At 39.9% G+C, this 15,959-nt stretch overlaps 1 protein-coding gene across 1 annotated transcript in view; it reads right to left on the bottom strand.

Annotated features, from left to right (window-relative positions):
• PLXNC1 (plexin C1) overlaps positions 1–15,959 on the bottom strand; it is a 55,836-nt gene that overhangs the window by 15,834 nt on the left and 24,043 nt on the right. The window contains exons 9-21 of the mRNA XM_081212205.1: positions 15,345–15,432; positions 15,172–15,234; positions 11,130–11,266; positions 10,426–10,605; positions 8,397–8,538; positions 8,081–8,162; positions 6,525–6,580; positions 5,130–5,330; positions 4,815–5,006; positions 2,820–2,913; positions 2,251–2,352; positions 1,197–1,300; positions 467–514 (exon numbers count right to left, since the gene is read on the bottom strand). Coding sequence (XP_081068331.1) covers positions 467–514; positions 1,197–1,300; positions 2,251–2,352; positions 2,820–2,913; positions 4,815–5,006; positions 5,130–5,330; positions 6,525–6,580; positions 8,081–8,162; positions 8,397–8,538; positions 10,426–10,605; positions 11,130–11,266; positions 15,172–15,234; positions 15,345–15,432 — 1,489 coding nt within the window. The remainder of the gene's footprint in view (positions 1–466; positions 515–1,196; positions 1,301–2,250; positions 2,353–2,819; positions 2,914–4,814; positions 5,007–5,129; positions 5,331–6,524; positions 6,581–8,080; positions 8,163–8,396; positions 8,539–10,425; positions 10,606–11,129; positions 11,267–15,171; positions 15,235–15,344; positions 15,433–15,959) is intronic.

The following is a 15,959-nucleotide window of genomic DNA, read 5'->3' on the forward strand; positions in this document are numbered from 1 at the left end:
AGGAAAACTCCCCCCCCTCTGTCTCCTTGATACATGTTTAATTAGTGGTTTAAAACCCTAATTAAACATTAGTTCTGCCTGTGAACGTATTTGAGAATAGATCTGGGAAGGAGTAGCGTTCCCCAGGTTGACAGATTCTTACAATTCCCGAGCAATGCTGGGCACAAGGCTGCCAGTGAAATACAGCTTGCCACCTGCCATGCTAATGAACATAATACACACATCCTGTGAACTGTGCACATCTCTGTATGGAAATTAGTTACAGCATTTAGATTTGTTTTTTATTTATTTATTTATAAAAGTTATCTGTTGCATTATATGTATAGGAATTCAAAGCAAGATACAGCATAAAATGACAACAGAAATTCGCTAGAAACACTAAAAGAATCATACTACCCAGTTTTCATTTCTGTTAAACCAGTTGCCTCCTTTGTAAGAGAACTAAAATTATATGTAAAACACTTACAAGGGGTTCACTGGAGTCTTCAATCAAGATAAACGACGTGCCTCCGGCCTAAAATAACAGATTGATGACTAAGATGTTGACAGAAGATTGCAAAACAAAAGATTGCAAAATAGATAAAGCATTCAAATAAAAAGCACTGGTTTGGATTGGCCCATATGATGAAGCTGCATGCACACAATAACCAAATGATTTTTCACAGGGAGACCTTTGCATAAACTGCCCCATATTTTTATAAGCAAACTGGATTCACATAATAATTTTCTGGGTTGAAGTCAACTTCGGTGAACTTTTTAGGAGAACGTCACAGCACCTGAGGTGACCTGGCAGCAAAACAACATGCCCTGAAAATACTTTGATGAATGGCATCACCCCTCTGCTCCTGTGAACTGTTCTGGGGTTCTCCTAACTCTTTAGAGTGGATTTTGGGAAGGTGCAGGGGCACATGGGGCAAAGAGAGGAAAGTCCCATTGCAGTAGTGTGAGTCTTTGTGCTGGCTTCCACTAGCACACTGAGTTAGCTGAGTTCAACCTCAAAAATCCCACGAAAGCTCAACAGCAACAAAAACATAACCAAACCCCAAATCTTAAAATCAGCAAGGTTTATTCTGTATAAGTGCTACCCTTTTATTATAAAGGTCATTTAACGGTATGCAAAGCCATGACACGTTTACAACTTGGGCGATTTCAATTACTGCAAAAGGTTTATAACAAATATATAAGCAGTCGTTTACCTCCGGGAAGGAAGTTCGAATAAGAAAGTGTTTGTAGTCAAGGAAGGGGATCGTTCCAAAACTATCAACCACATCCAATTTTTCCATCTGCAGCTCTACGAAGCCTGCAAGAAACAAAGATCCCCTGGAGTGCTGGTTTTTGTAATATAACATTATCTTAATTACAGCTTTCAAAGCGATATTGGAAAGTAGCTATCATGAGACAGTTTTCACAGCATACATTTATCTCTGTACTCATTTTTAATGCAATGGGAAATGTTGATCGCATATGATTTTTAATAGTTATTTATTCATAAAAATAGCAGAGCAGTTTACAACAATTATATATAAAATCTTACAGTAAAAGTCATATAAGAATGTTAAAAGCAGAAATTAGCTAACTGCTATGGAAAGATGTATTCTTAGCTGCTTGCATAAACCTGATGGAACCGGAAAGTTTTAAGAGTTGGAACAAAAGGTGCCTGCTGAATCTCTATGGGCAGAGCATTCCACAATACTGGGCAAATGCCACTAAAGGCACTTAAATAAATATCCCATTTACCTGCACTGTTGAACATAATGTAGCGGTACAAAGAAGGGGCGCTGGCAGTAGTAAATGGCAGCTGCACAGAGGTCAAATTAGGGCCTAGATTCTTACCAGGGGCAGTTGTGGGGCGGCAGTGGAGGGAGAGACACAACACTCTTAGTTATGTCAGTTTGTGCCCATACTAGGTGCCACCGGCTAATCAATACCTGCACACATGGTGCTGACCCAGCCACTTTCTGCTTCCAACATCACTGCATTATATTCCGCTTGAAAGCAGCTGATCTCTCTTCCACTTGGCTTCTAGAGAATGATGGCAGCCAATTACTACCATCTGCCGCACCACACAGGCCATCCCTGATATAACCTCATGCTATCTCAGAACTGCTAATATTAACTGAAGAAGGAATTCTGTGTGTTATGACTATGGGAAATCACAGAATGGTGATCTACTTGAAGGAATACATGCACTTGATAGACCACGAGGCGCCTCATCCACAAAAGAGCTCTAAAAAAAATTAAAACCCACACCTTCACGTATTTCTTTGCGGAGTTCACATTCCAAAAGCTCCAGGTGTTCACTCAGTTTACGGTTCAACTGCTTGGATTTTCTTTGGGTCACGAAAATTGCAACTGGGAGAAAAAGTCGATACGCAATAAAAAGCAGAAATAAGAACCATCAAATATACTAATTTGCATTCTTTTTATCAAAACAAAGGGCAAAAACGGGAATCTGCAGTGCTTTGAAAACAGCTGTGTCTCAGAATAGTCACCAAAAGGTAGTAGTGACCACCACCATACAACACATTGTTACAAAGAAGTTGGTTGCCCCAGTGTGGGTACCGGTTGCTGATGTTATTAGGGAATGACCAGCTATGCAAGAACTGTAAGCTTGCATGTGTTGGCTACTAAACCCCCCTCCCTCCCTCCCCCTCCTCCTCGTCCACCACAAAACAAAGGCAAAAAGTCTCATCCACCACAGAATGCTGTGTCAGGGCTGCTGGGTCTTTCACTTAACAAACCACCCCACTGACCACCATTGCATACGCTTACTGGTTTTTAACAGATGGAAAACTGGACACATGAATAGTGCTACTTACCAGCAATGACTACGGGGATTAACAAAAGAAGGGTCAAATATGAATAGTTGTGTGCTTCTTTTGGAACTTCTTGCTTAAAGTTTCCCAGCTTGACCTAGTGGATTGGGGAGGGGGAAATGAATATGTAAGAAAGACCTATATTGATACGTAGTTGTTGACCCTCCTCGCTGGGTTGTTTTCCTTCTTCCGTGGCTGGAAAAAACAGCACACTGCAGCTGAGCTAATACTATGTGTTGAAATCAATAGACGAAACCATAGACACTGTTACCTCTCCTTCTAGCACTCCGTTCGCACAGGGAGCTGCAGCTCCAAGCATGACTGAAATAACAATGACAGAGCTGCTATATATAGAAGCGATGCAGGAAAGAAGGAAACTCAACAGTGCTATCTAACCCAAGATTAAATCAATTGTACAACACAAGGGAAAACGGGAGAACACAAAAATAATGCTCAACGTTACCAATCTACTCCCCACAAAAGACTCAGGGAAAACTAAGATGCACAAATATTTGCCCCATATTAATTTTGGAGCTATATATTTGGGATATTTTAATGTAAAATCAAATCATATGGTTTTCTACCAGCACTTCCGTTTCTAAATTATAGTTACTGTAAGATCATGTTGAAGGAGTATAACACATCAGTATTTGTGCCTGGCATCTGGTTACCTATATTTTGCACTGCATTATTTATCATACAAGTATTAATATAGAAAATATAATGCCCAAGCGTACCTGTTTTCATACAGTTTTGATCCCCTTTGTTCTCAGTTTAATTGATTTTATATTGCATTCTCAAAAACTGGGCTTTTCTGCCTTTGATGAGCTGTGTGCATGTGCACACACACACACCCTTGATACAGCAGGGTGGGGGGACTCTAGCCCAAATGCATTCCCTCATGGGGGAACTTTTGGAGGTCATAAACACCCCCCCCAAGGTTAGTTTAAGTCTCAGTTTGGATTGATGAATTCTTAAGAAATTTACGTTGGTGTCACAAATATTACCAAAGTAAGAGAATCAAAGCAAACTAATCTACTTATTGGGAAGCTTATTTGGAAGAGAGAGAAAATGTATGCAATACAGGGCTCAGACATTACAAGCAAGTGCCGGGAGAGAATGTACCTCTTCCAATGTGGTGATAGTTGACCTTCAAGCCCATGGATATACGTTAATCAGTAACAGGCTATAGAAACTACATCTCACTAACAGGGCTATGGCCAGATGGTTCAGGGGCTCCAATCTTACTAGGGTAGCCCTCAGCCTTGTTGAAACTAAAATACCCAGACCACCTTTGACTCCCCCCCCCCCCATTGCTTAGTGATCCTGAGAGGCAGCCATTAACATCCATTTCGCTTGTACTCCAAGTCTCCTGTAAAAATATAATGTCATAACCTTGGGTGAACTTAACAAAGGACGGGTCAGATGCCTTTTTAGGCCAGCCTGCGATATTCCGTGTTAGAAAGCTAAAGCTGGACTTGGCTTTACTGAAGTCTAATCTTTGTCAGTTGTTTTCCGAAGAATGTTTGGAGTTTACCATTTTTTGTGGCAACTGGCTGCCCTTTATTCTGATGATATTTTTACACAGTCGCCCAGGTGCTCAATAATTTCGGGCGGAGGATGTAGGGTGCTCACATTGGTAGTCATAGGACCTTTGCTTTGCAAGACATCCTCTGGAGGATGTTCTGTCTGACTGACCCATGGAACTTATTGCTAGTGCACGCTCATGGCTTTGTGCCGATACTCAATCAATCAAGCAAGAAATGAAATTAAGGTATTGTCCTTATCTTTGCTAACTGCTATCTGGTAACTGTGAATGTCACACTGAGAATAATATATTAATTAAAGAATTGAAAATTTTGGTTAAGACTATAAAGTACTTATGTTTCTTTGTTCATTTAATCCCATGGCAGTATTTTCTTCTTTGTTTTATGTTAGATTAAATAGTATATTCACATGTAATAAGAAAAAATATAGAGTCCATAAACTTTTACTCACATAAACCTTCACACTGGATGTATCGATCTTGTCATCGGATGTCTGTTGGGCTCTGCAGTAAATAGTGCTGCGACTTTCAGTTTGCGAAATATTTTGAACAGTGAAAGTTATGTTTAGCAATTTCTCAGCAGCCATGCAGGACATAAAAACGGCAATCTCACGTTTAGAAATATTTAACCCATCATTTTTTTTCTGGAAAGAGATAAGAAAATACTATGAAGCGTGAAATATGCTAAATTCAAAGAATTTAGCATATGAATGTTTAAAATAGAAGATTTGTGTTTTCTCTTTATAAAACCCAAACCAGCATCTTACATGTATTTTTAACTCCAAGGCAGGATGCATATCAGTTGTCAGTTCATAGTGAATAAATTCAGGGTCAGGTTCATATCGAAATTCAATGCAAGGTATATTTTTCGTTTCAACTTTTAGAACAAGTTTTACATTACTTTTCTCAGTATTAACAGCTGGTGTTGTAAAATTACACTCAGATCTGTCACTGCGGCATGTAAATTTCTAGAAAAAGAAAAAGGGGGAAAGGGGGAAAATGAGAAAACTATAAAGCACTGCCAAATTGTATACAGTGGTAACTCGGGTTATAGACGCTTCAAGTTACAGACTCTGCTGACCCAGAAATAGTACCTTGTGTTAAGAACTTTGCTTCAGGATGAGAACAGAAATCGTGTGGTGGTGCGGTGGCGGCAGCTGCGGGAGGCCCCAATTAGCTAAAGGGGTACCTCAGGTTAAGAACAGTTTCAGTTAAGAACGGACCTCCAGAATGAATTAAGCTCTTAATGTAGTACACATTGTTAAATTGTACTACATGTAGTACACATTGTTAAATTGTACTACATGTAGTACACATTGTTAAATTGTAGCCAATATGTTGGCTGCAATTCTATGCACAGTTATGATGCTTACATCACAGAATTCCATGGAATTTAACTTAATATATTCATATAAAGTGGTACCTTGGTTTGCATACATTTTGGATTACAAACACATCAAACCCAGAAGTGCATGTCTTGGTTTGCAACCTTTTTTTTGGATTACAACCCATTTTTTTTGGATTACGAACAATTTTTTTTTTTGGAGGCCCCATTGGTGAAAACGCGCCTTGGGTTACAACCTGTTTGGGTTTACAAACGGACCTCCGGAACGGATTATGGTTGTAAACCAAGGTACCACTGTACACAATATTCCTTAAGTAGGGTAGCCATTTTTTGTTGAGCTTTTTGGGGGAAACCTCTCCCCAAAATAGTGATTTTAAGCTTTTAGAGCTGTTTACGCTGATTCCCCCCCCCCCATTCCATTGCCATACAGCCGGGTTTTCCCTTGATATTTTGCCAATTCGGCAAAACTCCCTCCTGACACCATTTTTACACCCAGAAACGAGCACGTGTCTAGAATTTTTCTGACATATGGCAAGCCTACGTTAAGACACTTTGTGCTGGACTCAGGGGGTCACTTGTGTGAACGGAAGGGCTCTTTCCATTCACAGAAGCAGCTGAGATCCAATGGAGCCTCTCCAACGGAACATAGGTCAGCTGTTTTCATCGATTCCCCCCCCCCCGCCCTTCCCCATTTCTCATGCTGTTCTGGACAGTCACCCAACACTCTAGAGATGGTTTTCAGAACTGGGACAGGGAGGAGGAACTGGCTTCCTCCAGCATGACTGGAACTCCACTAAGCGGAAGTCTGAATTCAAACCTTATGGTGGAGTACAGTCCTTAAAATGCTTACTCCTACAATAAGCTCATTTATTTCTGCAGAGTAAGGTCTAAAAGCTGCAGCTTACTTGCATTTAAAGCTATAAATGCCAATCACATCACAATCCACTAGACAATTGGACTAAGACCCATAAACTTTGGTGATAATACACTCGTGTAAAAATCTGGTATTTAGTATAAAATCCCAACAATTATATGTGTGTCTGTTTTTTTAGCTTTTACACATGTGCAGGCACAAACTTTCTCTCACAGGTTAAGTTCAGAATAAAGCATTTTAGCTAACCAACTGTATGACAATTCTAATTTTTTTTATTTGAACAACTGAATTCCTTTCTGCAGAACTTGGATATTTGATACAGATTGTGTACAGCCTTGCATTTTTTTTACTACCTGAAAAGGAATCCTATGCTTGATAAATGGGGCAAGCCTGTAATGCTACACAGGGGTAGACAGATTCCCCCTGTTCAGTCTCTAAGGATATTAATATTGCAATACAGTGGTACCTTGGATTACAGACGCTTCAGGTTACAGACGCTTCAGGTTACAGTCTCCGCTAACCCAGAAATAGTACCTTGGGTTAAGAACTTTGCTTCAGGATGAGAACAGAAATTGCGCGCTGGCGGCGCAGCAGCAGCGGGAGGCCCCATTAGCTAAAGCGGTGTCTCAGGTTAAGAACAGTTTCAGGTTACGAACAGACCTCCAGAACAAATTAAGTTCTTAACCCGAGGTACCACTGTAATTGGCTATGGACAAGAATGGTCATGTACTATCTGGAATAATTTCTGTAATTTCAGAATCAGAACATGGATTGTTTGCTCTTCTTCCACAGCTTTGTTTCTTCCCATCCACTATGCCTCATGCACCAAAAACCATGTACATTAAAACAATGCACGGGGGTGTGTGATTTGAGCACGCTAGTATTCCCTGGAAGCTCCAGTTGAACCTAATATTTCCACTGACTTGCTAATGTTCATTACACTCCCCATTTAGCTGAACACTAGCAAGCATGAGAGGGCTTTATAATGGGAGCTAGATATACACACTAGGAAGCCAGTCATTTGAAAGTTGAGGTAAAACTGAAGCTGTGGAGGAATTCAGGTGAAATTGTGGCGCAACTGCTCTCCTGGAGCCTTCTCTATAGCATTCTTGGCAGCAGGATTTTTTTATTCACTCAGTCTTTTTAATTGCGTTATAAATCCATGCCATTTTATGCGTGCTCTCCCCGTAACGATTTTTTATTTGCTGCCTTTTATTGTTTTCTTCTTGTTGTTGTTGCAGTTAATCATTATAACAGTGTACTTTCATCACTGTGCTTTGTTTGTTTGTAAGCAGCCCAGGAAATATTTATTGATCAACAAAGCTATATAAGTTCAAATGATAATAGCAGCAAAAAAAAAAAAAAAAGGTAATCAAATTGGCAAAAACCCAAAGACTCTCCAAAATAAGAGAGCCTTTATCCTTCATTGGAAGCCCCAAAGGGAGGGGGGTGGGAAAGGGAAGCAGGTTTCAGCAATATTATCTACTGAAAAAGATTACTAATGATACAGGACCCAAACATCATGACACTTTTCAGGAAGGCCCTCATTTGCCTTTTATGGCAGTTTGCAGAATTGTGGCACTTATAATTACAGTGGTACCTCAAGTTAAATACTTAATTCGTTCCGGAGGTCCGTTCTTAACCTGAAACTGTTCTTAACCTGAAGCAACACTTTAGCTAATGGGGCCTCTGGCTGCCACCGCGCCGCCGGAGCCCGATTTCTGTTCTTATCCTGAAGCAAAGTTCTTAACCTGAAGCACTATTTCTGGGTTAGCGGAGTCTGTAACCTGAAGCGTATGTAACCCGAGGTACCACTGTAATGTAAATATAGCCAACATTTTTTGGGGGAGGGGAGGGGATTTCACTTACTGCCAAGTTTTGTCCCCCTCCATCTAAAACAGAAACCATTTCTGTGACATTTAGATGTCTCCCACGTATAGTCATGTTGCGACCTCCACTGCAAAAAAATGGGAAAGTAAATAAGCTTGGAACTTGGGTCTATCTACTTCAAATTTAAAAAAAAACAAGTTTGCAGCTCAGAAAACATTTTACCTCCCAGTAAATCAAAAACTACAATTTTTGGGTCTCCTTCAAATAAAAATAATAATCAAGCCTGCAGCTCAGAAGACATTTTGTTGTTGTTGTTGTTTAGCCGTGTCCAACTCTTCGTGACCCCATGGACCAGGAGCATGCCAGGCACTCCTGCCTTTCACTGCCTCCCGCAGTAAAGGTAAAGGGACCCCTGACCATTAGGTCCAGTTGTGACCAACTCTGGGGTTGCAGCGCTCATCTCGCTTTACTGGCCGAGGGAGCCAGCGTTTGTCTGCAGACAGCTTCTAGGTCATGTGGCAAGCATGACTAAGCCACTTCTGGCGAACCAGATCAGCGCACGGAAACGCCATTTACCCCCACAGTAAATCAAAAACTACTACAGTATTCTCAGTATATGACTGCAAAGCAAATTTATTCACAAACACAAATGTCAATCTTAAGCCTGGCTTAAGGAATGAGTATTTGTGTGTCATGCGTATGACAGTATGATCCTACAGTACACTGCCTTCTTTTGACAAACTTCCTATCCATACTGATTGTGACTGTTCACCTCTTTTAGGAGTTTTAATTGATCAGAGTCTGCCTAGCATGACATGTAAGCAACACAATCTCCAGTAGGATCTAGTCAGGTATTTCAGTAGGTTTTAAAGCTAACAACTATAGACCATTGGTTTTCATTGTTCTACTTAGGTTTCCAATACACACACTGCATATATAAGAATGTTTAGCTCTTACAATACTTTGAATGGACTCTTAGCATAACGACTACCAGCTGTCTTCCCTTTCCCTAGTGGACTGACTTCTTCAGCAGTGGTTCTGAAATGGTATGGGAGTCAATCATGGGAGTGGTGATGGCTGGGATGAATGAATGAATGAATGAATCTTTATTTGCATCAGCCACCAGCTATAGCAGTAAAACAAAATGCAGTATACAAAGGATAAAGGTAAACAGTTAATTACATAAAACACATTTTGGGGGTTTGGATCAATAGCCAAATAACGGATCTTATTCTAAATGCCTTGTAACTTTTGCGGTTACCTGTTCATCTTGATCTGCCAAGAGAATGGACACTGTAACAGTGGTTGGGCGACCCAGAATGGACAGTAATAGAGGGGTGATGGCTGGAAGCTGCGGTCCTCGAGGTATTGCGGTCCTGAGCCATTTAAGGGTTTATAGCACCAGCACTTTGACTTGGGCCCAGAAACTAAATGGTAGCCAGTGCAGTGGGACCAGGATTGATGTAATGTGCTCAAACTGTCTTGCCTCAGTGACTAACCTATTTAGTGAGCTGAATTCTGTACTAGCTGAATTTTCCAAACGACAGAGGCAGCCCTACCTATAATGCATTGCAGTAATCTGACCTAGAGGTTAACAGAGCAGTTAGGCCGTCCCTGTCCAGATAAGGGTGCAGCTGGGCTCTTTAACTTGGCCTTTGGCTGACTGACATCTAATGCCCTTTTAAAATGTGTTGTGGAAGGGGGGATTCATGGGTTGTCTTTGTTTTTATTTTATGTTTTTATGTATTTTGTATTTTTTAAATTGTAATTTTATGTTGTGAACCACCCTGAGACCTATGAGTACAGGGCGGTATACAAATGTAAGTGAATGAATGCTGAGCTGATGGATGTATTGGTATGGCACCATGAACATCTGATCTCAAAGCCCAGCCACACCCTATAAAACTGAAGGATCTACAAGTGACAATAAGGTCTGTTATGATACTAAGTTAACTATTTCACATTCATATTCAATGTACTACTTTTTATAAGAAGTAAAATAATTTAAGATTACCTCTTCCAGGTGACATTTGGAAATATTCCAGTACATGCAGGGAGAGAGACGTAAGACAGTGTCACAGGGAGTGAACACGGAAAGCCAATTTTCTTTATACATATGCTCTTGGCTTCTTTGCGACTTGGTGGTAAACAGAATTTCATGTGTGTGCGATTTAACACTTTAGTGACAAATATTCTGAAAAGAAGAACAACATCTCTCAAATTCTCCCCAAACCCAAACGCTGTTTAATTTTAAAGCAGTTTGCAAGCCAACTCTCACTGGAACTCAAAATTTACAACATATGGAGCCCAAGGATTCAATCAAAATTCATATTGTAATGTGATTTAGAAGAGGAAGAAAGCATCTTATGAATGAACATTGCTTTTAATTCCACTCACAGATGTGGAAAATTTAAAAATAAGAATAAAAGTAACCTAGTGAGGGGAAATAGAAATTAGACTATCTACCAAGGAATAGGAGGACAACCTAAAACAACTAGGATTATTACAGTGATTACTAAAGTTTCACTTTTGGAACTAATGTGACAAAAGAGCACATTAGTGCAGTATGAATAAGCAAGTCTAAATCACACAGTTAAAAGGCTCCATCTTGATTATATAGTTTAATCACCAGTCCAAACATTTCCAGGATAAATGTCTATGTGGTACAGGTGGTGTGTTAATTTCAAAGATAAAATAATTGATTGTATTTTTACTCACTCCTCTGATTTGCAGCTACTGGTTCCAGTCATTTCCATCACAACATCTGCATTTGAAAAGTTTTCTCCTCTGACTAGTACTTCACTGCTGCCTAATGTTGATATCCACATTGGTTCAATGGATGTAATGTGCATGGGCTGTTGGAAACAAAGTGAAACAAGATTTCAATATCCAGTCATGCACTTATAAACATGTTTAACTTGTACCTTTCTTGTTAATGGATATTAAGTGTTGTTCCATGCTCCATAATTTCCATTGGTTTTCATATTCTTCAGGATGGAATATAAAAACAAAAGATAGAAGGGCATAACCAAATCCACAAGTGCCTATGGCTTGGTGGAGACATAAGTCTACAGTATATTGGCCCTGGTGAGAGATAGGAAGGAATGGATGGGATGAAATGATGGGTACAAGCACTGGCGGAGGAAGAGGAGTGTGGAGGGAGTGCACCGCCCCCAGCAGCGCGATCCCGGTGGAGTGCCATCACAGCTATCCCCCCCCCCGCGCTGGGCGCCACACCCCTGCAGGCAGCATGCCCCGCTCCCAGGACACGTGCCAGCCCCGCACCCCGGTGCCAGAGCATGAAGCTCCGCCACTGGGTACAAGAAGTCTGTTGGGTGATTGCACATATGGGCACTACATGTTTATATTAGTTTTGGGCAGTGTGAATATGTAGGTTAATGATTTTCAGTGATTGTATTATGTGATTTTTATAATATTACTTGAGATCTTTTAATGATCATATGTCATAATGCTGCACTTGGATGTTTTCGTATATGATTTTCTTTTATGGTTCTTATTTATGTTTACATTTAATTGTGCTAATTAAAACGTGGAATTGTTTTTATGGTATTGGTAGTATTGTTTTGAATATGGAATTTGTATTTTTGTATTTTTTTAAACTGATTGCTTTCGGTTGGAATTTGTAAACTGCTTAAGATTTTTTTTGGTGAAATATAAACTGGTGTATAAGCTAGCTAAAATAAATTATTGTCCCTACAAACTGTGGTCAAAGAGCTGGTCTTGGTAACCCATGAATTTCCCCTCTCATCCCTTGTCAGCCTTTATAAGGTTTAGTGTCACATATGTGCCATAGTTAATGCCAACCACAGTTCCCATGAATCTGAATAACCCGGATAGTGACAATGTAAGTGTAATGATAAAACACACCTAAGGCAAGGAAAAAATGGGCAGGAGAACTTATTCCAGAGAGAAGAAGAGGACCGTGTATGACTGGCATGCTTTGGGTTGCACATAGCTAGCATTACTTATGTGTTGGTGCTAAAAATCCAAAGAACAACAATAATTTGGAAATGTTTATTAAAACACATTCACATCTATATCTGTCTGTGAACATATATTCCACAGAGTTTCAAAAGTACTGCCATTCACCCAGGGCGTATGCACACATACACTAAAAAAAACCCCTCAACAACCCCAAGAAATTAAACGGAGGCTCTGATTCCTCCATTAAACAGAGTGGGAAATCCTAAAAGACAGATTTCCATGAGAACACAAAATCATTCATACCCACAAAATAGCACTGCAATAAAATCACCATGAGAATAATATAGGCACTGCACAAATCATTGCACAAATTTAATGGTATACTTGGATACAATGTAACAATCCTTCATAGCTGTATCTATAATTAATGTTTCTAAGTTGCATGAGCCCTCTTTTGAACGACACAAAAAGTTTATAAATTATTAGTTTGGTTCTTTGTTTCTTCCTTCATGAGTCTTTTAATCCAAATATTTCATCTATATTTCAAAAGGACTCAGCAACAGCAGCTAACCTTGATGTTAGCTGCTAAATTGCATTTGCTGCTGAAAAGCTAAAGCTACCAACAGGAAGTCCAATCTGATATGTGTCTATTGATATGCATCTCTCACAAACGTTAAAACTGCTGAATATGTTCGGTTTCCATAAGAATTAGCAAAACAGCAAACTAAATATCACAATATTATTTTGTAAGCCCCTCTAGGCAGGGGACTATACTCATATATGAACACAGATGGCTTTGGACTCCTGTTTCCTGAACTGCAAGTCCCACCTAATTCCACAAAACAATTTAGGTTTGAAACTCAGAATTCACAGTGCTCTAAACAGCAGAGGGAAGAAAAGTGCTATCTGAAGTTTTAAAAAGTAAACAATTTTACTGGGAATGCACAAGCCTATGGGAAAACTTCAGGAAGTTCTTTGGATACTAATAATGTGATAACGTTAAGCAAAAAAATTGATATTTATGGATTAAGATTAGATACATTTTCATTGACCTCACTGTTATTTTGGTATAAAAAGAGAACTAAAGATACTGAATCATACTTAAAATGAAGTGGTATGGTAATAAACGGCTGCTCAGCCCTTTCCCGGGTAGGTGGCAGTTGTGGCCCCTCACTCTCTGCCACCATCCCCAACAACCAGATCACAGGTGATTGCTGGCCATTTGTGAATTCCCCTGGCCAGCAGGATCACAGCGTGGGACTTCCCTCTGGAAAGCTAGCTTCAAATGGGCCAATCAGAGACCCCTACCTGATGGGCAGTGCCTTGCTGGCTTGCTGCTGTCATGCCTGGTCAGGCAGCAACACTTAGAAAAACCGGCTGCATTTGCCACCGTATTCACTAGAAACCTGAAGTACTATGGGAGTACCAAGGGGGGTGAGGCAAGCAGTTGATAAGTCTTCTGCCAGCAAACTAGGGAGGGAAACCATTTTCAATGAGTCTCCCATACCCAACAGCCCCCCTTCCTTGTTTCTGTCGTGGAAATCTTACCATCCAGCTCAGAGATTAGTTCGATTAAACCCTCCAGTTCCCCCCATTTCTTAAAAGAAGCAGTTCAGTTTTAATTCACTCCACCCAACACAACATTTGCTTCTACAGTTTCAGCACCATCTAATGCATAATGGCTTATCAGTTTAGCACAGGAAAGAAATCTGATTTGGTGGTGGGTAGAAGAGAACAAGGAAATAGACACTTTCAATAATAACATGTTTAAGTCAGATTGAAACTGTGGTGATTGCCTAAAAATACACAAACCAAGAATTGCAAAACTTAATTTATACTATTCAGTACTAATAATATAGTCAACTCACTAGCATATTGCAATGTAGTTCTTCCCTCAAACAACAGTGTGCTCTTTGGGCAAAATCTGTGCTATCCATTAAGTTTAACGGAAAACACAGTTACACAGAAAATCAAAACTACATTTTGACTGTTTTTTGTTTCTAAGTATATATCATCCCAAATCACTGAAGAGGAAAACACATACAGCAGATAATTGCAGCAGTATGTATATACTGTATTCAGCTCTGTATTGTTGTTTTTTAAGCTTGATCAAGCCATTTGCTAGCTAGATTTGGAGAAAAGTGATCCAACAGGATTAGAATTCAACCCAGAGGGTAACTCTGTGAAATGAAATCCTTCCACTAATTATATTAAATGACAACTACTGATTTCTTATAGTGTCATGGTATCTGACCCAAACACAGCATTGTTATTCATTATAGCACAAATTCCCATGAGTACAAAGGGTAAAAGCAGAAAATGTGAAACACACACACACACACACACACAAATCTCAACTATCTATATTTCAGCAGTGGAAAGTGAAGGCAACACAAACATCCCATTGTATTTTACTAGCATTGTTGCTACTGCTACTAGTCTTATGAGTTATGCAAAGCATTTCATAGCATAAGCAAGAGAGACTAGAGAAGCCAGTGGAATTCTCCTGAGCCTCGACTTGGGAAAGGTCTACAGGAGCTCATAAAGGTCCTGTACTGAAGGGGGAATTAGTGTGTCCAATTGCCAACCATCACCCTGTAATGCTTCCCCTTATTTTCCACCATGTCCTTTTAGTCTTCTGCCTCCTTCACACTTGGTAGTAGTGCAAGAGGTATTGCCATCAGTGAAAACAGCATATGATTTGACAGTGAGCTGGATACATTATAGGAAAAGGCGGAGATGGTGTTAAGACATGAGTGAACCCCCCTCCCAATCAATTGTGCTATAACTTATCAGTTTCAGAATATCTGCTGACCTCTGGTCTCTGTGAAATATCTTTCCCATCTGAAGCACTGGTAGTAACTGAATCACAGTCAACCTGAAAAAATTGAAAGCACTTCCTTAGAATATTTTTTTAAAAAACACCATTCGTCAAATAAAAAGCTTTCCATATAGCGATTTAAATTCAATACAAGCCAGAAAAATTACCTTTTGTGTACAAGTCATGGTAGAGGAGACACATTTGTTCTCTCTAGTAGACCAGGTGCAACCAGCACGAGACAAACATTCTGAACATCTAGAAATATAAAATAATAGTTTACACAACTGCAGGGACTGGTGAGATCCAGCAGAGAAGGTGTGTCAGTATATAATTCTAGGTCTTACTCAGGGGGCTTACATGTCATAAATATTTATTTAGCTTTACTCATGCTAAGGCTTTTCATATAGTGGCCTCAGTAACTTAGAACACTGGTCCTCTACAATTCAGATATTACACTGCCTGCTGAAAACTTGGAAATTTAATTGTAACATGTAAAGTCAATTTGGATCAGCAGGAGAACTTCAAGGGCACCTTTGTCATATTAGGCATGGGAAAGCAAGGCTCCATAATGATACCCCTGCTGGATTAGATTAAAAGACCATTGCATTCTGCCTCCCAAAGTGACCAACCAAATGCCCCTGGGAAGCCCAAAATCATTGCATAGAGGCAACAGTCCTCCTTTGCTGTTGATTTTGAGTGACTGATTTCAGTGCCATGCTGCCTCTGAACCTGGCAAGTGAAGTGGTTCATTTCTATAGTGTTGCTGCAACTGCTGGCAAAAG

Source organism: Podarcis bocagei, assembly GCF_964188305.1.
Source record: "Podarcis bocagei genome assembly, chromosome: 10".
Classification (NCBI taxonomy): domain Eukaryota; kingdom Metazoa; phylum Chordata; class Lepidosauria; order Squamata; family Lacertidae; genus Podarcis; species Podarcis bocagei.